Here is a 23,821-nt window from a genome sequence, read left to right as displayed (position 1 = left end):
GCTTGGTGGGTCCCATGCAGGTCTCTATCACACCGGTCTCTATCGCTTGGTGGGTCCCACGCAGGTCTCTATCACACCGGTCTCTCTCGGTGGGTCCCAGGCGGGTCTCTATCACACCGGTCTCTCTCGGTGGGTCCCAGGCGGGTCTCTATCACACCGGTCTCTATTCGCCCGGTGGGTCCCAGGCGGGTCTCTATCTCACCGGTCTCTATTCGCCCGGTGGGTCCCAGGCGGGTCTCTATCTCACCGGTCTCTATTCGCCCGGTGGGTCCCAGGCGGGTCCCTCTCGCTGGGCGCGGGTCGCTCCTCCAGCCGGCAGGGGGCGCCGCTGCAGCTCGGGCGGGGCGGGGGGGGCCGCGGCCGCTCGGGGCGGGGCCGGGGCCGCTCGGGGCCGGCGGAGCCGGTGGAGCCGGTGGGTGCGAGCGGGGTTGGGCCCGCGCGGGTCCTGCCTCAGCTCCTCCGCCGCCCCCGTTCCCTCTCCCATCCGTGGCCGGGGCCCTCCTCGCGCATCCTCTCGGTCCCGGGGAGAACGGGCGGCAGCGATTTCCCCCCTGGGAGAGGCTGGAATCACAGAACCATCGAATGGTTCGGGTGGGGAGGGACCTCAGAGCCCATCGTGTTCCATCCCCTCCCCGGGCAGGGACACCTCCCACTGGAACAGGGGCTCGAACCGCATCCAGCCTGGCCTGGACCCCCTCCAGGGCTGGGGCAGCCCCTTCCCTGGGCAGCGTGGACTTCCCCACCCTCCCAGGAGAACGTTTCTCCCCAATGCCACCCACCACCCCAACCACGAGGCTCCCACAGCCCGAGAGGTGACTGCTTGCCTGGAGCACGGGGGTGTTTGATAGGGAGTCACAGAGCCTTTTGGTTGGAAAAGACCTTTGAGGTTGAGTCCTACTGTACCTGTCCACTAGTAAACTGCATCCCCGAGTGCCTCGTCTTCCTGTATTTTAAATGCCTCCAGGGATGGGGATTCCACCAGTCTCTCTTACAGTGCCTGAGAACCCTTTTGGTGAAGAAAATTTTCCTGATGTCCAATCTGAACCTGCCTTGGTGCAAATTGAGGCTATTCCTTTTCATCCTAAATCTGAGATCCTGCGAGGAGCTTGCTTTCCAGGTAAGGAGCAGAGTTTGCAGCTCAATAACTTCTCTTTCTTGTGTGTTTCTCTTGGGGAAATCCAGGTCACCTGCCTCTGGATGCTTTGTGGACAATGCGTCTGCCATCGTGTAAACCTGCCCATCGTTCCCAGCTACAGACGGAGCTGCCTTCGGTTTCGATGTCCTCCTGGCTTGGTTGAAGCCCTGCGAACCTGCTGGGTAGGCAAGGGAAGGGATGCTGTGAGGAACTTTTCCTATGGAGCAGCATCCATAGCTGCTACCTAGGGAAGAATGAGTACTCCAAATGGATTTCCACAGCACTCCAGGGTGAGTGTTACTCGGGGCACAGAGAGCGGAGCAGTACAGGACCTGCACGCTAAAAAAGCTGGCAGAGCAGTGAAGAAAGAGGTTTGTAACAATGGGGCACTTGCTTTAGAGGATCCTATAAGTGTAGGCACCTCTTTAAATGAAACGGTGAAGCTCCTACCGGATGAACAAAAAGCTAATTTAAAAACTAAATCGCTCACTCCAAGGCCTCCTCGGAAACCCCGGCTGGAGCGTGCAGCATCTCTGGATGAGAAAAGCTGGAGGAGGTGGAGGCGGTTTAAAACAAGTCAGGAAAGTCTGACCGATCCCAATGAGACAAGCTCCTCAAATGGTTCTCTGCAGGATGCGTCCCTCAGCCCTCCCGTCAGGGCTAGGGCAAGCCCCTGCCATCCCTGCTCCCAGCAGAATTCCTTGCACAGCTCACCAGACACCTCGGAAGCCAATCCCATGGGGAAGAGCAAAGGAGGCACCTCCGACCTGGGCAAACGAGCCTCCGAGATCTCCAGTGCCTTTGGTGGGCTTCTGCGGGGAAAAGCGTTTGCAGGCGGCAAACCCCGTCTGTCCCAAATAATGCCGTCCCGACCTCTGCCACCTCTGGAGTTCAATGTGGCCTCTCACACACTGAGGACAGCTAATAGGATTGACTCAGATTGTATGGATTATCGACATTATTCTCAGCACAAGTTTGGGAGGGTCAGCAGCAGCCTGAGCGATAGCAGGCTCCACGGCAACGGGATGGTCTATGATAATTGCTCCACAGACTCCATGAAATCCACCTTCAGCCTGCTCACTCCCATCCGCTCCAAGGATGTTCGAAGCAGGTAGGTCCTCCAGCTTCTCCTGGCAGAGTTTGGGGGGGTGTTAGCAGGGAGCCAGCTGCTCCACAGATCCAGCTGGGCAGAGGCAGGGAATTTCCAACCAATCAGTAAAGCACAGAAGTCATTCAATGTTGTTTAACCTATTGTGGAGGCTGGGAACAGTTTGAAGATGAAGCGATGAGTACAAATATTCTGTATTTGCTCCTTTCAGCTGGGTATTTTTTTTCATAAATACCGGTTTGATTTGCTGTCAGCTCGCTTGTAATATGTAGGCAGTCACTTTTGAAAATTAAGCAGCAGCAGCTGTGCCTGCTAACAATTGGGAAGGACTATTTTTTTTCTGTATCTGAAAGTACATTTGGTTTGAACTGAAATGTTAAATAGCAAGAAAAGACCCCAAATATTTTAGCTTGAAACTATCACGCAGTACGTGCAGTCCTGTTGGAATCATGTGAGGTGCTGAGTGGTCTCTGCAGATGTTGAGCTCGTTTGGCTTCTGGCAGGATCAGAAGCCACACGCTGTGAACGGCTCCAGTGTCCCACAGGAGCTCCTCTGCACATGCTTTTCCAGGAATCTCCTAAGGAAGAGTGTGATTCCACTGGGATCTCAGCACTTTCTCCTAGCGTGGGCCTGACCTCCTACTCTGGTTGCTCGTTTGTCTTCCTTTTTTATTAAGTTTAGATTATTGATTGTTGGAAGTTGAGGCGGATGTATTGATCTCCTTGCTCGTGTGTGGAATCCTCCTCTTGCGCTGGCTGGAGCCCCAGAGCTGCCAGCCCCCAGCACCGACGCTGCGGCAAGCGTTCCTGGGAATGCTGCAGGTCAGGAAAGGTGCGAAAAGGTGAAGGATGCCAAGTGCTCGGCTAAAGGCTGCGTGTTACAAACACTGCGGGACCTTGAGGGGTAAATCTGGCCCCTGATCCAAAGAGTGAGAGCCAGTGGTGCAGGGAAAAAAGAGTTCTGAGACAAATAAAAATGTTACTAACTGGTAAAAAAGGCCCAAAGAGAGATCGTTGCTTGGGTGCTATGCGGGGATTTCTCTCACGTCCTTCTGCAAAGCTTTTGTAGTCAGGCGGGCAGGGGGTTGCAGAGCACTCCCCGATATCGTGCTGCCATCGTTACTGGCAGAGCTTAAGCAAGATTAGAGATGCTTATTCAACTTGCAGGCCTCTTGCCAACACCCCCTGCTTTTCCTCAAGGTGTGTGGGGCAGAGCCGTCCTTTCCAAATGCGATGTTCTTTTAGGCCTCGGGCTCCATTTATCATTCACTTGAAAGCTGATTTGATGAGCTGAGTCAAAGGAAGAACCTGAGTTTGAATCCTTGATTAGAAGCAAATTGGGGCCAGAACACTGGGAATGGTGGAGCTATTTTTGTGTTTTAAGTAAATTGAGCTGCTTCAAGGCGTTCAGATATCAAACGTATCTCTTCGTTTTGTCTCTGCGGGGAGGACTGGAGGCTTTGGATGGCTTCAGTCTTCATCACAGCACATGTGCAGCAGCAATCACACCATCATACTCCTGTCCTGCCTTTGAAAAAGCCGGTTTATGCCCATAGTTCTGTTTTCTTGAATGTGATCCATCAACTGCCTATAAGGGTTAGAACTTTATAAGGAACTTCAGGCAAGCAGAACAATATATAAGCACTAATTGCCATTTTCTTGAGCTGCAGGGTACGTTCTTGATTACGAATCTTTATTCCAACTGTCACGCCGTTTCCTTAGATGCTCTTTTATGGGTCTTCTGTTCACAGAAGCTATTTGGAAGGCAGCCTTCTGGCGAGTGGTGCCTTACTGGGAGCAGAAGAACTTAGCAGATATTTCCCTGATCGGAATATTGGAATTTTTGTGGCCACCTGGAACATGCAGGGTCAGAAGGTATGGGCACAGAGGTCTCCACAGGTCTTGTGGCAGTGGTAAAGTTACCTCAACTTTACTGCAAAGACTGGTGCAATATTTTATTTTGTGTTTATGACTGTTTTTCCTTGTTAACCTGAGTTGATCGTCTTTATCAAATGATAAGGCCTTCTCCTGCATGTTGATCTTGGTGAGAGCGTCAGCGTAACGGGGTTCCTCAGGGGCTGGGTATGAAAGCATTGAGCTTGCGAGTGCCACTCCAGCTTTTTGTGGCAGCTCCTTAACGCTCCATCGCAACCAAGGGCACGTGAAGATGACTGATCATAGAATCGTAGAATCACCAGGTTGGAAAGGACCCACTGGATCATCGAGTCCAACCATGAGTAACTGATGAGTTACTGCTTGTGATGAGAACATCTCTGGTAAAGAGCAGAGCCTCCTGCCTACATCTTTACGTAGCCTAGGAATTCAGGATTGATTCTACCAGGTGACTGGGAAGCAGTGCTTGGAAAAACACCAGCACCCCTGGGGTGTTCTGTGAATCGCCTGTGAGCTTAGTAAAAAGGGAATTAGATTCTCTCACGTTACCGCCCCACCTGGCTGAACGATGGAGTCTTGGTTACTGCTGGACGGAGAGCTGCTTGAAACTGCCTTTGGGAATGAGAAGTTTTAGTGGTGTCACTTAAACAATTTTTTGAAGCCTGAATTGTTTGCGCTATGGAACTTGCAGCTTTGCCTGTGTCCTTTTTCCAGGAATTTTTGCATAACTAATATTGCTCTTTTATCTTTTATTTCTAATAACAGGAACTTCCGGTGAATCTGGATGATTTCTTATTGCCAGCAGACCCCGACTATGCCCAGGACATGTATGTCATTGGCGTTCAAGAAGGCTGTCCAGACAGGTAGCATAAACAATGTAATGAACCATCCTCTTTTATTGTTAACTAATTTCTTTGGATTTAATTAATCTGGAAATAGTCTCCATCGTATTCGTAATATTTACAGTAAACAACCCATTTAATAAGACTCTGAAATCCGTTGCCTGAGGACCAGGGGAAATGGGATTTGGAAGTAAATGTCACAAAGATCTGTAAATACAGAGCTCAGTCCCGTTGTCGGGACAGCTCATAGCAAACCCCGTCTGATTTGCGCAGCGTCTCGCCGAGGCGCTGAGCTGGCCGTCAGTCGCAGCAGCCACATGCTCATGACTAGAACCTTCCTGCAGGTTTCTGGTCTATCTGAGATCGACCACCCCTAGAAGAGCAGGTTGAAGCCTCGTGTCAGACTCTGCTGGTTTAGGGTGCCTTCCCAGTGGGATCCTCCTTCCCTCGGGTGTGCAAGCTGCTCGGTGCAGTGGCAGGAACGCTGTCCCCCCTGCTGCCTGGGGTGTGGGGGTTTACAGCCTTCGCTGCGGCATCGCTGCAGCAGTGGAAGCTTTATTGATGTTCTTTATCTCTGTTTTCGCTATGCTGATTTCCTTCCCTGGTTATTGTCTCCTGTGCTGTCCTTGTGATCCAGCTGTTGTTCTTCCCTGCAGAAGAGAGTGGGAGATCCGCCTGCAAGAGACGCTGGGCCCGCACTACGTCATGCTCTACTCTGCTGCGCACGGGGTGCTCTACATGTCGATCTTCATTCGGAGGGATCTCATCTGGTTCTGCTCAGGTTTGTGGTCCAGTAAGAGTTGAAGAGTGGGAGGAGAAAGGGCTGCAGCCATCGAGTGTCTTGTCCTTTTGTCCAGGGCTGTCCCTCACCTAACTTCCCTCCTCGCTGTCTCTAGAGGCTTTTCAGTGAAAGCGGCTTCTTTTTCTCCTTCCAGAAGTGGAGTATGCCACGGTGACCACTCGGATCGTATCTCAGATCAAAACCAAGGGAGCTCTGGGGATCTGCTTCACATTTTTTGGGACCTCCTTTCTCTTCATCACCTCCCACTTCACATGTGAGACATTTACAGCCTTGTGAGAAGTGTCCTGGCCGAGGGAGGAGGCGGGTTGCTTTGCAAAGGCTATGAAGGTGCAGGGGGGCAGAGGAGCAGCGCAGATGGGAGTCAAAGCTCAGGATTGCTGAGCTGAGAACAATCAAGGAGGATTTTTTGGTGTCAAATTTACAAAAGAACTGTGTTTAGAAAAACTTAAATGAACTCTGCACAGCTGTATCCCTTTTTCCACGTGTCCTGTCATTATTTTTCAGTCTCTCTGCTCCCTGGGGTTAGGGTGTTGTGTTTTATGTGTGGAAAATGTCTGATATCCTTTGGAAGCTCCTTTTATAACCAGAAATGGTAATTGAAAGAAAATGATGCATTGTTGGCAGTAATGGGATTTCTGTCTTTCAGCTGGGGACAGTAAGGTGAATGAGAGGAAAATGGACTACAGTAAAACCATCCAAGCCCTTACGCTTCCCAAGAACGTTCCGGACACAAACCCGTATCGATCCAGTTCCAGTAAGTGTGGAACCATGCTTGTGTGGGAACCTGAATGAACAGAGAGCGTGCATTGCCTTTCAGTCTGTACCGAGGAAGAGAGAATGAGAGTGCTCTGTATAAACAGAGACCACGGACCGTTGTCTCTGAGGCTGGTTTCATTCACGTTTGAGTTTTTTTTAGGTGGGCTTTAGTCTAGAGGGAGAAAAAGTTGAAATGGAGGGAGAAAGCAATTTCAAAAGGAGTTTTTGTGTGACGTATTTTTTCTCAGAACAGCAACAAGATAATTCTGGAGTAATTTTTATCCATATTGTGGATGTGTTTCACTTTTCAAGTGTTTTCTAGAACAAGTAGAAATTACTTTATTTCTGAACTTAGGAGAAGAAACATTATTTCAGTTTGCCTACTCACTGCTCCGCGTATCTTTGCCGAATTCCCTTACTGTTTCTAAATGCTGTGCTGTGTTCTAGATGTACAGCTGAGCCCTTTTTATAGGAAGATGAAGTTACTCGTTATCTGCAGTGTAGCATTAGGTTTTGATGTTCACACTACTTTAGGTCCTGTAAACAGTTTGCTCTCTTTTCACTTTTTTTTCTATAATTTTTAGGATTTCTGGTTTATTTTTAGGATTTCTGGTTTATTTTCCCCACACTTTGTGATAGTCACAGGCAGAAAATGGGCTCGAGTGTTGTATCTCCTCGTAGTAAAAAGAAAGAATTTGTGCCTGTTCCTTGATCCTACCTAGCAGCGCTCTCAGTAACCTGGGCGTGATATGGCACTCCAAAAGAATTAAGTTTCACTTTAATGAGGCTATATCATAGACTCCAATTTTCCTCAAAAGTCCAAAGAAGATTCAGGGATTTAAAATTGGCAATTTTTTTTTTGTTGTTTTCATAACTTTTCAGGGTATTTACCTTTATCCTGACACTTCTGGCTTCAATCTTCAGGTGATGTCACGACTCGGTTTGATGAAGTATTCTGGTTTGGTGACTTCAACTTCCGACTGAATAAGGATCGTGAAACCGTGGATTCCATCTTGAATCAGAACCCAGGAACAGACGTGTCCAAGCTGCTGGCGTATGACCAGCTCACAAGCGAAATGAGTAGGGGTGAGGGACAGCTGGATTTCTCCTGGATAGATATCCACACACAAATAATTACAGCCAAACCCCTATTTCCTGGAGACCTTTCCTGCTTGTTAAGTCCCCTAAAAGAGGAGGTCGGGAGCTGTCAAATACAGTGGCAGTCTCTACAGGGGACTTTTTGCTATAGCAAACTGCTGTATATAGTGTGATATCCAACGACGTTTACTGCTGTTTCATCGGACTCCTTTAAAGTGGACAGTCAGAGTGCCTGGGGCCTTCAGACTGAGTAGCTCACACTTGAGAAGCATCCGGAGCTTTCAGCAGAAGGTGAATCATAGAATGCCCGGTTGGAAGGGACCTCAAGGATCACCTGGTCCAACCCTTAAGGTGATCTGTAGTTGAAATGAGATGGCCCAGCACCCTGTCAAGCTGAGCCGTGGAAGTGTCCAGTGCAGAGGAATCTGTCGCTTCCCTGGGGAGATGATTCCACTGTGCACCCACCGAGTGTTCTTGGTTTAAATAACCATTGGCCATTTTTTATCCTCACTATGTAAGAATCCGGCTTGTTCCCTTCCTGGAGCCTGAGCCCAGCTTTTTGTAGTTGTCTGTGTACCTGGCTGTTGTTTCTAGCCAGCCTTAGTTACGTGGTGTTGAATAAATGCAGGAAGTGTGCCAGGTTCTTAGGAAGGAGGAATTTGCTGTTCATTCTGTTCTCCCCTTCCCTTGCAGGGTCTATTTTCAAAGGATTCCAAGAGGCCGACATTCATTTCCGTCCTTCTTACAAGTTTGACATAGGAAAGGACAGCTATGACACCACTTCCAAACAAAGGACTCCTTCCTACACGGTGAGGGATGATTTCAGAGGAGGGATGATTTCAGAGCGGCGGGCTTGGAAGGGCTGCACAGCCTCACGTCTGCCTCCAGAGGGGATTCTATCTAGGAGACAAAGCTGCCTTCCACAGTCAGTCTGCATGAGATACAGTCGTGCTAAGATCCGTTCCTTTAAGGCAGCAGGGCACATGGAACTGCTTTAGAAAAAAGGATTGTGGAATCTGTGAGCGCAGGGGGAGTTTGACACAGGCTGCAAATCTTGTTTTCCCCGCTTTTGCATCCTGTTCCAGTGCATTCTCCCCTGTGCTCAGAGCCGGGCACAGAACTGCTGTTGGGATGAGGCACATTCTTCATGAGGGTCCCTCCCTGCCCAAGACACTTCATTTCACCGAATGGAGTGTGATAAACGAATGGATTTGTCTCATGGGAACTGGTGCTTTTTTCCAGGGGGGAATGTGCAAAGGGAGTTACCATCAGTCTCCCTTCTCTCTCTGCCTCCCAGGATCGCGTTGTATACCGCAGTCGGTACAGAGATGACATCCATGCTGTCAAGTACTCATCTTGTCCTGTGATCAAGACTTCGGACCATCGGCCTGTGTTTGCCTTGTTCCGTGTGAAAGTGAGGCCTGGCAGAGACAAGTTAGTACCTCCTCCTGTGCTCTGTGTGACTGTGCGTGGCTCCAGTGGTCCTCAGGAGCTCCTGTTGCAACTTCGTCCGCTCAGGAGAGTTCCTGAAACCGGGTTTGTCTCATGTAGCGCTTTGCAGCCCGTTTGGGTTTTACCCAATGTGTGCTTTCAGCAGTCAGAGCAGTAAAAGCGCTTAAACCCTGCACTGACATCTGAAATCCCTGCTGCCAGGTCCCTTAATCCTCCCGAGGGAGATAAACGGAGTCCATAGTGATTGGCTATAAATCTGTGTTTTCTCTGAGATGCAAGACTCTTTCTCCTATCAGCATTTTTCCTCCCTATTGGTGGCTGCTTTTCAGCCTAGCTCTGTGACAGAGGGGATTAAAGATCCTCCGAGTTCTTTAATGTCCCACCGTGGGCTGTTGCGCTGGTCGAACTCCTTAGAAAATTTGGTTAAGCCAGTGAAATTTCGTTTATCTCTTTTCTGTGAGTAGCATGGTCAGGGGTTTTAAGACCCAGAGATCTAGAAAACGGTGATTTCTCAGAGCATTCGATCAGCAGTGCAATAAGAATTGGTGTTTTTTTGCCATGGGTATTAAATACCCATTAAATAGAAGGATAGCAGAGACTGTGATGTTGGCTGCAAGGGTTTCCTTCTGGTCTCTCCAGAACAGACCAAGGGAAGAACTGTCATGCGTGAACCGTACCAGCAAATACATCAAGTTAACAGCAAGCTGGTTTGGCTTTTCAAGTGAGTGATTTTAGTTTAGGGTCAGAAAGGATGTGCATGGAGACTATTTATTTATGAACACAGGCATATCTATGCTTAATTTGAAAGTACATTTGCCTTTTGCAGCCAATATTTTATTCATGTAAGTGTATTGTGAAAAGCCTTAACTTCTTGCTGTGGAAGAACAATTTTGTTTTACCCATTTTCTCCCACAACAGTAGCTGAATGCCCCAAGATAGTAAAAATAAGGTTTCTGGCCTTTGTTGTAGGAATTTGCTGGGAAATGTTGGGCTAACAAGAATGTATTTGTGCCCTGATCTAATTGTTTGTGTTTATGTTGCAGCATTCCGCTTGCTGCAGGACAGTTTGACAGAGAACTCTATTTAATCGGAATAAAGAGGCGGATTACCAGGGAACTTCAGAAACGGCAGGAGCAAAAGGACCAAAAATCCAGCAGCATATGTAGCATTTCCTGAGTGGAGGACTCTGCAGCGCTTGTGTTCGAGGTGCCCAGAAAGAGGATTTCAAGCCATGGCAGACTCTGCGGGGAATTGTCTGCTTAAGCACCTCTGGCGGTTGCTGTGGCTTGTGAAGAATGTCTTAAACCTCATCCTGGATTCATTTGCATGAGCTAATCCATGTAGCTCAAGTACTTTTGCTGAAGAAAATGGAGTCAGTTATGTAGGACATCCATTCCAGCAGGTATAAGTGATTTATTTTTAACCACACTATCTTTGGAAGCAACTGGGTACAGCCACTTGGTTCTGAGATGACTCCACATGGGGGCACAGCCTCTGGAATTGGAATGCCCAAGGCAGGGCACCTACGAAAAGCCTGCAGAAAGTTGAACATTTCCGTTTGTCTGTTTGATCTGTTCTGGTTAGCTTACGTACATTGTGGAGTTGGTTTTTCTCCTTATATGTAGCCAAGTGTATGGTATCTGTAAAATGCATAACAGGGACCAGGGAGGGGGCTTGGGTGGGTTGGTGTAAGGACGCTGCTCCTGTCCTGGGTGTTTTGGTCCCCTCCAGCAAGCTTTGTGTGAGTGTACTCCGAGATGTCTGACGTGTAGAAACATTGCCTTTCAATCATTATTCTAGGCCTTCTGTTACTAAGGGGGTAAACACCAATCTCTCACAGCATGTGTTTGGCTGTTGAGACTGCTGGAAACAATCCCTTCTGTAACTCCCTTGCCCTCCCCGGGGGCGATGAAACACTTCCTGCCTTCAGCAGGACACGAGGTGACACTAATGGTCCAAGTACAGCAATGCTTCACCAAAGCCATGATGATGCCAAGTGAGTCTACGAGGGAAGCAAGCAGAGAAACTGTGGCCAGTTGGAACAGCAGCTCTATTACCTCTGATTACAGTCCATTCCTTTCAGTTTTATTTTCCCAATTCAGTGCACTGTGAGTAATTCGCTATTTTTGAAGTAGTGTTGTCTTAACGCTAAAGGTCCTACGTGGACCAGCGTGGTACTGGTAAAATGTTAAGTACAGCTAATTAATACTTAAAAACTCTCCATGGGCACAGATCGGCAGGATGATTAATCACCTTCATACATAAAACACCATGCAAACAACTTGGAGAAGTGCTGCTAACTATGCAACCTGTCCAAGACAGAGCTTCTGTTCATCGGTACAAAGTTTGGCACTGACCTGTCTGTAGCCATCAGGTATTTGGATTTCCTTTCTTTTTAAAGGAATACAAATAAATTAATGCAATACCTTAAATGAGAACTAGCTTTTATTGCAGGGTTGTCAGATCTCAAGGTCTTTGTGTGATGCATGCTAATCATTGGGGTGCCCTGAGCCATTTATCTTTGGGACAGATTTCTTTGGGATTGTTTACGTCGAATAAACAAAGCGCATCCCACCTGCCAGTTCATGAAACCCACCCTTTAGCTGAGGAATTTCAGGACTCCTCCTATGTGCTCCAGGCATTTAGAGGTCTCTTTATTTTCTTACAAACATACACAACAGCTGAACAGAACTTTCATACTGTGGGTTCCACGGGAAGCAACGCAACAGGGTTTCTTGTAGTTGCGTGAGGAAAGAGATGGGGATAAAGCAGGCGATAACTGCCTCACTGTTCTGCTCCCAGTTTGCTCCTTATGGTTCACATCCAGCCCGTGGAGTGCTGCAATACAGCTGTCTGCATGTTTAAGCCCATATGTTAGGGGATTAGGTAAATCAAATGGTTTATTCTTCTCCTTTGGGTCTCTGTTTCTTCAGTATGTCAAATGCATGGCTCTTGGCTTCACATCTTGCTATATCACGGTGTCAGTCACTTTTGACACTGTAAGCTTTCTAAATGTTGTCACTTTGCTTGACTTCTAGCTGAGCGACATCTCTGTTGTAAGACTGACAACTCTGTCTTCTTTTTGCAAGGCCTTAAGTGATAAGGAAGGAAGCAGGTACAAGTTTAAGGTGCAGCAGCAGCAATTCCATTACTAACTTCCAGCAGCCCCATTAATAACTTGCTGTTTGCCTACCAACTCTGGAGTTCACTTGCAAGCGAAACACCTGAAGAACAGGATTGCTTTCACTCTGGAGTCCGTGCCCATGTGGCATTGTGCATGGTGCTTCCGTAAATGAACTCCAGTTATGCCACAGGTTTTCATTCATCTGAGCTCTAGCTATTTCCAGACAGACAACTCCAGTACTGCTCGAGATGGCAAATCACACCGGTGACACGGATCCATGGTGCCTGTAACAAAACCTGGACTGCAGGAAACTCGTTGCCAAACTTCACATGGACAATAGTGTTTTCCTAATTCAGATAAACCAAGTCTTTGTTCACCTTGGTTAACAGCTGCAAATGTTCTTTGAGTTCAGGTATGTAAGCCAAGCTTCAAAACACCGCCAGGTTCTCAAAGAGGGGCACACAGAGGGGCCTCCAGCGTGACAGCCCCACTTCTACTGATGCGACTAAGTGTTAACAGCACTCAGGTACACACTTTCAGTTGTTGTGATGAATATCTGGGCTTGCTCTGTTCTCCCAGGGCCAAGAGGAGGCTGCTTACACCTATCTTCTCTTGTAACCTGCGCAGAGGATCAAAAGTACTCATGCAGAGCCAGGGTGGGCCTTGGAGCCCAGCGTGATGCACATCACTGTCCAGTGTTGTGAAGCAGCTTTGTGCGGCTGCAGCGCAGCTCCGCGTTTGCACAGTATGGTTGGAAAGATGGGGGGAAGGGCTTACAGCAATATTATCATCTCAAAAACGTTAAAAAAGAAATGAGTCTGTCACATGCGTGCAGGGTGCACTGCTTTATCGAAAGAGCCGGTACATCCGAGGGAGGCGCCCGTCCTTACTGGAAAGCGCTGCCTGGATGTGTTCGTAAGTGGGCAAATCTGTTAAGTCACCCAGTGCAGCCACAGCTGGTTTTTTATGAAGCATCTTTGTGACCACTCTCTTGATATCAGCAGATTTCACCTGACCTGAAGGAAAAGAAAAAGGCAGAGTCGTGATAACTACATTCCAAACAGCAAGAAGCAGCTTTATGATGATGCCAAGTCAGACTCCATGCTCAGAAAACCAATCATTAACTATAGACTTTCTCTACCACACTTGTTTTTCCCTTCCTTTTGATAACAATAAGCATTGTGCTAGCTTGCAGGCAATTGAGATCAGTTTGAAATATGTATCTATGGTATTTAAGCCCTCAGGCTTCCTAAAGCAATTAATCTGGGCTACAAGAACATGTTGTAAGTTGCCCCACCCCGACTGTATGTACAATTTGGTCAAGGCAAGGCAAAGCGTTGTCTACTCACTGATCAGGGCACAGAGCTCATCAGGTAGCTTCCTCGTGTTTGTTGCCAACACCTGCCTTCCCACATCTTCAAAGATAACTGGCCGAGACTCAAGGTTCATCATGAGCATGGACTTCAGCTGCGTCTTCGCTCGCTCGAGTTCTACCTGTAAGTGAGAAGCAAATACAAATGAGTTCAAAAATATATGGCCAATGCTCCGTGATAGAAGATACTACCTAAGATTTCTGCAAACACCTTCCTCTTTGTGTTGCTAAAGGCACTATATCCTCTTACAGAAACACATAATATATTTATCTACAAAACCTCAGTCTAGCAAGGGCAGTGCAATGCATTATTTCAACTGCAAGACTGTCTGCAAGTTGTGCCGCTGACCTCTCCCACGGCTCCTGCCATTAGAATGAATTCTCTTGTGATGATCTCCACCATCTCTCGGACCTGGGAAAAGCAGGTAATTGAAAGAACATTAGAACGATGCTTATTCTGTTAACATTACTGCCCAGTAATAAGTGATGTGGTTGCTTTTCAAGGCCACCTGCCCTTCAATACAGGACTACGTACCTGTTTTGGATCTGCACTGGCATGTATGCACAGAAGACCTGTATCCTCATAACTGTGGTGATAAGAGGTTGCATTATACATCCAGTGGTGCCTGTGAGTATACAAACAGTGTTTAAAGAATAGCATTTAAATGGAAAAATTAAACAAACATGGGCAGCGAGTCCATTTTGGGATTCTCAGCAGCACCAATGAGAACTGTCAGTCCCCGCCATTAACAATTTCTGCATGTGCTATCTGCTTCCCTCTCTCTACTTGCAGCCTTGAGACCAAACCCAGTCCAATACAGAGCAGTATTGCTGGTACCTAATGCCAATTTTGTTATTAACCCCTGATTAAAGGATGGATTGAGCTAGACAGGATTCCCAGTCACTTCTGCCCTTTACTTTCTCTCAAGATGCCCACTGACAAATCAGTCCAACACGTTTCAAGCGGAATAAGCTGATGGAAAACCTGGGGGTGCTGGCTTTCAAAGGATGAACCTGCTAGAGAAGACTGTTCCTGCTGTCCCTTAAACACAAGGGCAAACAAACCTGTTGAGCACGTTGAGATACAGTCGGGTGAACATGCCCTTGCCAGGCCCTCCAGCTGAGAAAGAGCCCCCACCTCCCATCATCATGTTTAATACTGCAAAGGGAATGAAATCTTCCTCCTGAATGGCAACAAGAAATTCAGTAAGCAAATAGCAGAGCTCTCGAGGGTCTGGGATGAGTAAAGGGGGAGAAAAGGAGTCTGAAAGAAACATGGCACAGGAAGAATGTACAGATCAGTGCCTTCATCAAGCTGTCAGTGAAAAAGCTGCTTGTCTGTACATGCAGCACCAGCAAGGGCACCAATGTTTACAAGGGATAACAGCATCTTGGAATTCTTCAAGTACCAAACCAAAGGATTTCAGGTAGTACTTACTAAAAATGAGCAACTTTCTAACCCGATCATGATGTGGGTAAGCTCTGGGATGGGAGTAGGGCCCAGACTCACATCGGACATATCTTTTTCAACCTATGGGAAAGGGCAGACGAATTATTAAGACCGATTTTTTCTTCTGTTTATGCAGCTCATCCCAACAATTAACCTGTCACCTAATCAATGGCTGTTAAGAGTTTCAGCTCATACTCATGAAGTCTGTAACTTTAGAACACCAAAGCCTATAAAGGAATCTGCTCAAATCCCAATCTGCACCTCCAACAGAGAAGAAGCTCCAGCTTCCGTTTACCTTGACAATGCCTCCTGTGTACTGAGCCACAGATCTATCCACATCCTTGGTCTTTCCGCTGCCCCACACCGGCTCCACTCCAAGCAGGTATTTCTTTGCACATTCCACTAACTGCTCATGCTCAATTCCCACCCCGGCAAGCACCATCCTGTCTGGTGTATAGTAGTTGCGCAGGTATGAATGCAGGACTTCTCGATCAATTTTCTCAGTGTTTTCCACTGGGCAGAACCTGTTTAGCCCCACTGTGTTTCCTCTGTAGGCTGCCTGGAAGGACACAGATATATTAAAGTAACAAATATTACTTCACCCCCCTCCATCTAAATCTTCTCCTTCTGTTTCAGAATTATTCCTGCCTGTTTGAGACATAAGAGCGGAAACACTGGGCGTTATTTCACTGTTATCAGCATAACTCGAAAACACGCTGTCACCCATGTCAACAAAGATAAATTAGAGGTAGTTTCATAGAATCATTAAGGTTGGAAAAAAACTCTATGATTATCGAGTCCGACCCTTTTAGTTTAGGTTAAAATCTTTCACGTGCGTAGAATGTAGGATTTCAAAGTGGTGAAACAGCAAAATCCTCCCTCTGACCACTGAAATCTAATGGAGCAACAGATAAATCAGTTTTCAGAGTAGTCTAAAATAAACCCTGAAAGTAAGGAAAAACTGCAGAAGAGGAAGCAGCGTGTCTGCACGCAAGGTAGGCTTTGCAGTATTTTACCGCGTGGATCATTTCTGTGAGGAGAGGCTCTGGATCAGGTCGCATATTCAAGTCTTCCAGCTCAAATCGTATGGCCATTCGAGTCATCTCAATTTCTTCATCTAATAAGAAAGAATGCAAGAGATGGCAATTGGGTATGTTGTGTTGTGGTTATACGATAACATCTTGATGAGCACAAGCTAAAGAAGAGCTCGGAAATTCAACAGCAACTCATGAGACGGAGATTAATGTTGCCAGACCTGATAACCTGGGCTGTAGCGCTACCTCCGCCAGCAAGTTGACCACCGTGTCCAAGCCTCTCGCATCAGCAGAAACAGCGTACATTATGGTGTCCCTGCAAGAGATGTACAGGGGTACTGCAGGGAGAAGTCGCACCTATGATCATCCAGTGAACACACACCAGGAAATTACAGATAAAGCTGCTTGACCGTTACTCATTAAGTTCTTTCAAAAGCGAATAAAACTGACTTTTATAACCCTTTTAGGTTCACTTCTATAGCTTCTCAGCAGTTGCCACAAGTGGATTTCTGCTGCTTAGAAGCAAAAAGTGGCTTTTACTGCCACACACCAGAAAAATCAACTCAAACCGCTGTCGGCATTACAGCCACTCAGGTGACGGGGCACAGAGAAAGCATCGTACCTTGACGCCTGGCAGTCACAAATGCCCCCGTGCTTTTCTAAGGTGAGGAGAATTTCATCTTTGCTGCCAAACTTTGCTGTGGACTAGGAAAGAAAACATCAGTCTAATTAATTAGTAAAGCCATAACAGGTTATAATCCTTCAGTGTAGCCCAAAGAAGCATCATCTACACTCTTTACGTCACAGGGTTTGCTAAATATTCATTAACCTTGGAGATGAAAGCACAATAGACTTTCAAACATAATTATGGTCACAGTAATTAACTAGTAACACCAGCCCTGTCTATTTAAACAGATCAAACTGTCTGTGTTGCTGTGAGGCACTGGCCCTGCACTTGGCTGCTCGCTGCTGTGCACAGTTACGCTGTTTCACAGCGTATGGGACCCGGTTTGGGCAAGGACGGTACTCACAGAGAAGGCCAGCTTTTCCAAGAAGTGAGCGATGCCGCTGAGGTATTTTGCTTCGTGTCTTGATCCCGAATGGATCAAAACTAGTGTGAAGAAGAGCAGCAGTCAGTGTGATATTCACCTCCCGGACCCTACACAGGAGCCAGGCTTCCTGGGGAAGAGGGGGGTCCCTGGTGCCCCCAGCCCTGTCCCGGACCCGGTACTCACGGCCTACGGTGCAAAACTGCCCAAATTTCTTCTGAGAGGCGACGCGCAGCCCGTTCTCCAGCACCGTCATCCGTGTCTCAAACTGTTCACGGCCCCCAGCTGCCGCGAAGACCGCCTGAGGCACTCCAGGCAGCGGGCAGGTCAGTGACACCGCAGGGTACGTCCCGCCACTGCCGCTGTACTGCCGCCCGCCCGCCAGCCCGCACCTGTGGGACAAAGGACCGCCGTTAGGGAGGCCCTGAAGGCCCTGGTTTTCATCTCCCCTGCCACGAGGTGCTGCATCCTCAACCACACCTCCCTCAGGTACTGGAAATGCCCACAAAGAAGCTCTCTAAGACTCGTTTTGGAGTTTCAGAAAGTGAGTACCTTGAACCAGGCCTGGGCAACGTAAGAGAGCCATCTCCATCAATCGTGCAGAGAGACGAGAGCTGGGGACACAGTATATTTCCCACTTACACGTGTATGTATAAATTTTCACAGAAATCTTATCACAGAATTGCTAGGCTGGAAAAGACCTCCAGTCCAACCATTCCTATCAACCACTAAACCATGACCCCGAGCATCTCATCCACTTGTCTTTTAAATACCTCCAGGGATGGCGACTCAACCACCTCCCTGGGCAGCCTGTTCCAGTGCCCAATGCCTATGAACATGAGCCAGCACTGGCCCAGGGGGCCAGCAAGGCCAGCGGCATCATGGCTTGTACCAGAAACAGCATGGCCAGGGAGGTTATTCTGCCCCTGTAGCCGGCACTGGTGAGGCTGCACCTCAAATCCTGGGTTCAATTCTGGGCCCCTTGCTGCAAGAAGGATGTTGAGGCTCTGGAGCGTGTCCAGAGAAGAGCAATAAAGCTGGTGAGGGGGCTGGAGAACAAGTCTTATGTGGAACGGCTGAGGGAACTGGGGTTGTTTAGCCTGGAGAAGAAGAGGCTGAGGGGAGACCTTATCACTTCAGTTGTAGAGAGGTGGGTGTTGGTCTCTTCTCCCAAGTGACCGGTGATAGGACAAGGTGGAACGGCCTCAAGCTGCGCCAGGAGAGGTTCAGATTGGACATTAGGAAAACATTTTTCACTGAAAGGGTCATCAGGCCCTGGCAGAAGCTGCCCAGGGAGGTGGCGGCGTCACCATCCCCAGAGGTTATCTAAAAGGCGGTAGATGAGGTACTTAAGGATACGGTTTAGTGGCAGATAGGAATGGTCGGACTCGATGATCTCAGACATCTTTTTCAACCTGGTGATTCTATGATATTCTATTACTTTCCAAGGACTCATTTTAATGTTATTATGAACTTTACAATAGCCAAATCTCTTGCTAATTTGGAGCTTTGGAGCCAGCTCTGCCGGCCCTTGCAGCTGAGATGGGGAAAGGCTGCAAACAGAGGGGATCAGAGAAGAAGACAGATCAGACTGAACACGAGACCTAACAGCATCTGGAAAAACACAGTTTGAAAAAATATGGTATTAAAATAACACGCTACCAGAGGGATAGTCTAACTTCCAATAAACCCCGTTACGTGGATGAACTTTAGTTTAAATCAAAATATTCTAATTTTGTAACAGTGACTACTTTTTCTATCACCTTTTCCCTCCTCCCTTCTCGCCGCCGGCCCCGGGTCGCTGCGCCCCTTCCCCCGCTTCTCCCCGCCCTCCCCTCGCCGCGGGTGCCGCTCACCGCCGAGCCGAGCCCCACGCTCCCCGCCGCAGCCACGCCATGGCGGCCGCCATCTTGCCGTCACTTTCCCAGCCACCTGCGCACGGTCACGTGGGCGGGGGAGGTCACGTGGGAGGTGAATCATGTGAACGTGGATCACATGATCTCTACGCGAAGGGCCGGGGCTGGAGAGAGGCTGCGATTGGGCGAGGCCGCGGCGACTAAATTCTGATTGGTCCGTTGAGAGAGGGGGCGTGGCAAACGTGGAGGGCGTGGCCAACTGGAACCCCCGCCCCTCAGCGGGGTGCCGGTGCCATGGCCGCGGGCGAGGGGGCGGCGCTGCCAGCGGGCCCGGCCGAGCCCAACCCCTTCTCCTTCCACGAGTTCGTCCGCAGCCGCAGCGGCGAGGAGGCGGGCGGCACCCGCCAGGTAGTGCTCGGGCGGCGGCTCGGCTGTCCCCGTCCCGCCTCAGACCCTCACCCCTTCACTCTCCCCCCATAGGCGGCGCGGCCCAGCCCGGCCCTCGGCCCCGTGCAGTTCCCGGTGCCGTCCGGAGAGGTGGAGGAGGAGGAGGAAGAGGAGGAATGGAGCGGGAGCTACCAGCCCTCGGCCGTGGAGCAGGCCTACCTTGGTCCCACCGGTTCCCTGGCGGCGCCCCTGGGCCTCCCCGCCCCGCGGCAGCTGAGCTACGAGGAGGTGAGCCCGGCGTGAGGTCCTGTGTCCGGCTCTGATCCCCAGCTTAGAAAGGATAGGGAACTGGTGGAATGGGTCCAGAGGAGATGATTCGAAGAATGGAGCAGCTCTGACATGAGGACAGGCTGAGAGAGTTGGGGTTCTTCAGCGTGGGGAAGCGAAGGCTCCAAGGAGAACTGCAATAGCCTGCAAAAAAGCTGGGGAGGGACTTTTTACAAGGCCATGGAGAGATAGGACAGGGGGGAAATGGCTTTTAATTGGAAGGGAGAAGACTTAGATTGGACATCAGGAAGAAATTCTTAATGAGGGTGGTGAGGCACTGGCACAGGCTGCCCAAAGAAGCCGTGGCTGCCCCATCCCTGGAGGTGTTCAAGGCCAGGTTGGATGGGGTTTTGAGCAACCTGGTCATAGTGGTGTTGTGAAACTGTGCCCTCCTTTCTAATGCGAGTTTTTATTTTTTAGCTAAAAGAAGAGAACGCCAGCTTAAGAAGCAAGATCAATAAGCTTCAGATTTTCTCTGAAACTCAAGCAGACAAGTGCGTAAGCCACAGTGTGGGGGAAAGTAACCACATAAGCAAGGAGTTGTCTTAGAAGAGGTGCTCATCCGAAACAGTCAACATCTTTAAAGAAGAAAAATGTAGTTGAAATCTATGCTATTTGTTAAAAAGCTTTAACAAACCTGGTTTTCTTACTGAAAAAGGCTTGGAAAGTAAGTAGTGAGCTGACGTCTGATGAGTGTGTTTGTGTGGCTTATGCTTCATGCAGTTTAGGTGGGTAATGAAAAGGAGGGTACAGCTTGATGGGATGCATTTCATAAAGCTTCAGATCCACAAGATATTGAGTCTTAATCTCTCTTTCGAAGCAAGAAAAACATTTTTATTTTCACTGATGAGCAACTTGATATTGGGAGAGTTGAATTTCCTGAGGTTAAACAACCCAGTGACGGATCTTCAGTTCCCATCTGAATCCCCTGCGCCCCTCCTGGCAGTGCAGCAGTTGGTACTTCCATGGCAACAGGGTTACTGTTTGTTTCCAAATAACCCTTATCTATGCTAATTGCAAGTGGCTATGTTTAATGTATGGCCTTTCTGCAGTCGCCTTCATGGTTCCTGTTAATAGTGATGGATGTTGAACTAAGAAACCCCCTGAGCCACAATCTAGAAATGTAGTTCTGTGCAAAGGCTTTGTTCTTCTTACGAAATGAAAGTGCGAATGCTTACTGTACGTTGTCTCTTGGTTTTGAAGGCTGAGGCAGCTTGAAAAAAAGCTGGAGGAGAACAAAATTAAAGAAGAAAAAGAAGCGCAGGATTTGGAAGCGATGGTGCAGCACGTGGAGCAAAATCTCCAGCTGATGACTGTGAGTGCTGGCGTTTGCCGTAGTAGCAGAAGCTGTGTGATTCCATTCCTTTTCCCCCTTCCTTCAGGAGGGTGAGGGAAGCTGAAGTAATTGCCTCACCTACATGAGCACTGAGCAGCTCTGACGTGGGTTCACACTTTTGCCTTGTAACAAGACCACATCCCAGTCTAGAGAGCTCCTCTCATTGCCCAGAGTAAGAGAGGTCATTGCAGAAATACCATTTGGGACTCATCAGCACCTTCAGTTGCTTTTTTCAGCCTTCTGAAAACACTTCCTCTGTGACCTGAAAGCTGTTCTTCCAGCTTGCTTATTTATACTGTGTACCTTTTCCCCTTGTCCGGCTGGAGGTGATGAACTGCACTCGAAGATACCTGAAGGGAAAAATGGGAGGCGAGAGCTGGTCAGAGATGACTGGGGGCACTGTCCTCATCCCCTGAAGCACTGGGGACAAGATGGGGTGTAACACAAACCCTATCACTTCAGATTGCATGCTGGAACCATGCGTTCCTGCATAGCTCAAACCTCCTGCTGTGTCTTAAGCACTGCTGTAGTATAAATAATCTTTATTCCGTTTCAGAAACGGGCTGTTAAAGCAGAGAACAGCGCTACAAAACTGAAACAAGAAAATGCACTACTTCAGGTACGAAGCCTTGCTGGATGTACTGGGGCTGAAATCTTGAAATTAAGCCCATAAAAAAGGATGTTGAAAATTTTCATAGCAAATGCTGTAGGGAATGTTCTAGACCAGAACACCGCAGCGCTGTGCTGGCTGTGAACTGCATTGCTGAGCTGTGCAGCACCTCCCTTACAGATCTGCTGAAGTTTCATGTGACGTTCAAATGCTGTTGGGGATTTGGCACCCATGAATGCTGTAATGCAGCAGGACAAATGAATGTTCAGCTCTGGGAAGGTGCCTGACAGAGAAGGGAGAAAAGCTGGAGAGATGCTACAAGCAGCTGCACAGAGCCTGCTTAGCATTGGGCGATGGCATCGGAGTCTGGTAGCAGCTTCTATTCCCACCATCCAAGCTGGATTATGCTGCACATGCTGGATTAGTTCTCTGAAACAAGGACTTGAGGGTGGCTGGCTGGCAGGCTGTTGTGAAAGTGCTGCTTAGTTGTCATAAAGTCATCTAAGTTGTCTGTCAGAGGCTGCTCCTTGCAACTGGGAAGATCTCTAGGCAATCTGTTATGGGATCCATTCGTTAGTTTCTATACCTCAGATGTTGCTGTACGAACATCCTCATTGCTCTGGCTGTAAAGTATCTGCTGGAGTTTTGGGTTGTTTTCACATAGTTTTGTCTGCCTCCTCCTTAGGTGCAGCTGAACAATTACAAGACAGAGAACGAAGCGCTGAGATCGGGGCAGATGGCAAGTCTGGCTGTGGTGAAACAAAACGCAGACCTCGCCCTGCAGAACCTCCTCACCGTCCTGACAACCTCTCGCTCCTCCATCAAGTGAGTGGCTTTGAGAGCACTCTCCCAGTGCTATCCCAGATGCTGGTTCCGACACCAAGGTCACCACTGAATGTCCCCAGGAGGGGGTTGGGATTGAAACTCGAGTTCTTGTATTCCTTCTGCTAGATCTGTCAGTACACATTCCTACTTACCTGCCGTGTCTTTTCCTCCCAGTTTAGTTAATAAAAATAATGAGAACCATGGACTGGTTTGGGTTGGAAGGAACCTCAAAGCCCATCCAGTTCCACCCCTGCCGTGGACAGGGACACCTCCCACTGGATCAAGGGCTTCAAGCTCCATCCAGCCTGGCCTGGAACCCCTCCAGGGATGGGACAGCTATGACTTCTCTGGGCAGCCTGTGCCAGGGTGTCCCCACAGAAAACCATTTCTTCCTAAGATCTCATCTCCGTCTTCCCTCTTTCAGCTTAAAACCAATCCCCCTTGTTCTAGCTCTGCACTCTGATCAAGAGTAAAGCAGGCTTTGTGTAAAACCATTTTGCATGGACTCTGAGTCTCTTACACCTCACTTCTCTAAGACTCTTCTGCTTCAAGGAATGAAGGTGTCATTCCTGCCTGGCTGCTTCCTGAATCGCTGCCAGGGCAGACAGCCCAAATGCTGCCTTCCCCTCTCCTCCTCGGCCTAATTCTGTCTCTCTCCCGCATTCCAGGCAGCTGCTTTCCGGAGCAGAGTCGCTGCAGCTAGTTGCAGATCTCCTGAAATCAATAGACAGGATCTCCGAAGTGTCGGAAGATGGACAATAGAACTGTGGAACGGACTTGAATGCAGAACTTTTACTTTTGTGCAGAAATCCTTGCTTAAAACTCATTTTGTGGTATTCAGGCTCGTGTGAAGCTGTCAGTGCTGCACAGCTGGCTTCTCCATCCCTGCCCACCGGGCAGCCACATCCACCAGGTCGCTAAATTGGACGGGACAAGCGTTCGTCTTTTTCCTGCAGGGACTGGGATCCCCACTCCCTTGCACCCCTGACTATGCTGGGGACCCCGCACAGCAGCCCCGGTCTTTGGGGGCTCCCTGCCCGGAGAATGTGAAGGGTTTGTGTGGTCTCGGTGCGGTTGGGGCGCGCCCTCGGCAGCCGTCCCGTTCTCCTGGTGCGGGTGCTGGGTAATGGGGACCGCGGCGCCGTTAACGCCGGTGGAGGTGGGAGCAGGGACCCGGGAGCGGCCTTTTTCGGGCCGCGCGCAGCGAGTCCCGCGCGGATTGGCCGGAGGGTGTGACGCGAGGGGGCGGGGCTATGGGTGGGCTGGGCTGTGATTGGCTCAGGGCGGGTGAGAGGATTGGTCGCAAGGTGGGGGCGGGGCTGTGACTGCCGCGTGGTTCTGATTGGTCGCAGGGCGAGAGGGCGG

The 23,821-nt window shown here is 49.0% G+C and overlaps 3 protein-coding genes across 7 annotated transcripts; 2 read left to right on the top strand and 1 right to left on the bottom strand.

The window, feature by feature from the left end:
- The first annotated feature begins 358 nt into the window (after window positions 1–358).
- Window positions 359–12,396, top strand: INPP5E (inositol polyphosphate-5-phosphatase E). 4 transcript variants are annotated; one of them, XM_054084333.1, is made up of 11 exons: window positions 359–403; window positions 1,183–2,246; window positions 3,995–4,118; window positions 4,902–4,999; window positions 5,635–5,759; window positions 5,914–6,033; window positions 6,427–6,534; window positions 7,461–7,622; window positions 8,328–8,443; window positions 8,932–9,068; window positions 10,130–12,396. In XM_054084333.1, exons 2-11 carry the CDS (start codon window positions 1,390–1,392, stop codon window positions 10,260–10,262), a joined length of 1,980 nt encoding a protein of 659 aa, XP_053940308.1. In that variant the 5' UTR covers window positions 359–403; window positions 1,183–1,389; the 3' UTR covers window positions 10,263–12,396. The 4 variants fall into 4 exon arrangements, with proteins under 4 accessions (XP_053940308.1, XP_053940307.1, XP_053940310.1 ...); XM_054084332.1 differs by having other exon boundaries at window positions 364–412; XM_054084335.1 differs by lacking the exon at window positions 359–403 and adding an exon at window positions 419–585.
- Window positions 12,397–12,547: 151 nt separating this feature from the next.
- On the bottom strand, window positions 12,548–19,084 carry PMPCA (peptidase, mitochondrial processing subunit alpha). Its single transcript, XM_054084336.1, has 13 exons — window positions 18,972–19,084; window positions 17,302–17,507; window positions 17,098–17,177; window positions 16,689–16,771; window positions 16,288–16,382; window positions 16,049–16,149; window positions 15,328–15,591; window positions 15,021–15,113; window positions 14,648–14,766; window positions 14,118–14,208; window positions 13,932–13,994; window positions 13,560–13,704; window positions 12,548–13,226 (listed from the first exon to the last, which is right to left on the bottom strand). The coding sequence occupies exons 1-13, from the start codon at window positions 19,022–19,024 to the stop codon at window positions 13,057–13,059; spliced, it is 1,563 nt and encodes a 520-aa protein (XP_053940311.1). The 5' UTR covers window positions 19,025–19,084; the 3' UTR covers window positions 12,548–13,056.
- Window positions 19,085–19,244: 160 nt separating this feature from the next.
- ENTR1 (endosome associated trafficking regulator 1) lies at window positions 19,245–23,702 on the top strand. Of its 2 annotated transcripts, XM_054084191.1 has the most exons (7): window positions 19,245–19,379; window positions 19,452–19,646; window positions 20,106–20,179; window positions 20,889–21,000; window positions 21,578–21,640; window positions 22,317–22,456; window positions 23,125–23,690. In XM_054084191.1, exons 1-7 carry the CDS (start codon window positions 19,266–19,268, stop codon window positions 23,216–23,218), a joined length of 792 nt encoding a protein of 263 aa, XP_053940166.1. In that variant the 5' UTR covers window positions 19,245–19,265; the 3' UTR covers window positions 23,219–23,690. The 2 variants fall into 2 exon arrangements, with proteins under 2 accessions (XP_053940166.1, XP_053940167.1); XM_054084192.1 differs by lacking the exon at window positions 21,578–21,640 and having other exon boundaries at window positions 23,125–23,702.
- The last annotated feature ends 119 nt before the right edge of the window (window positions 23,703–23,821 follow it).

This window comes from Cuculus canorus, chromosome 19 (assembly GCF_017976375.1).
Source record: "Cuculus canorus isolate bCucCan1 chromosome 19, bCucCan1.pri, whole genome shotgun sequence".
NCBI lineage: Eukaryota > Metazoa > Chordata > Aves > Cuculiformes > Cuculidae > Cuculus > Cuculus canorus.
Note: the sequence above shows the minus strand (reverse complement) of the source record. Positions and strands in the feature narration are given on the sequence as shown.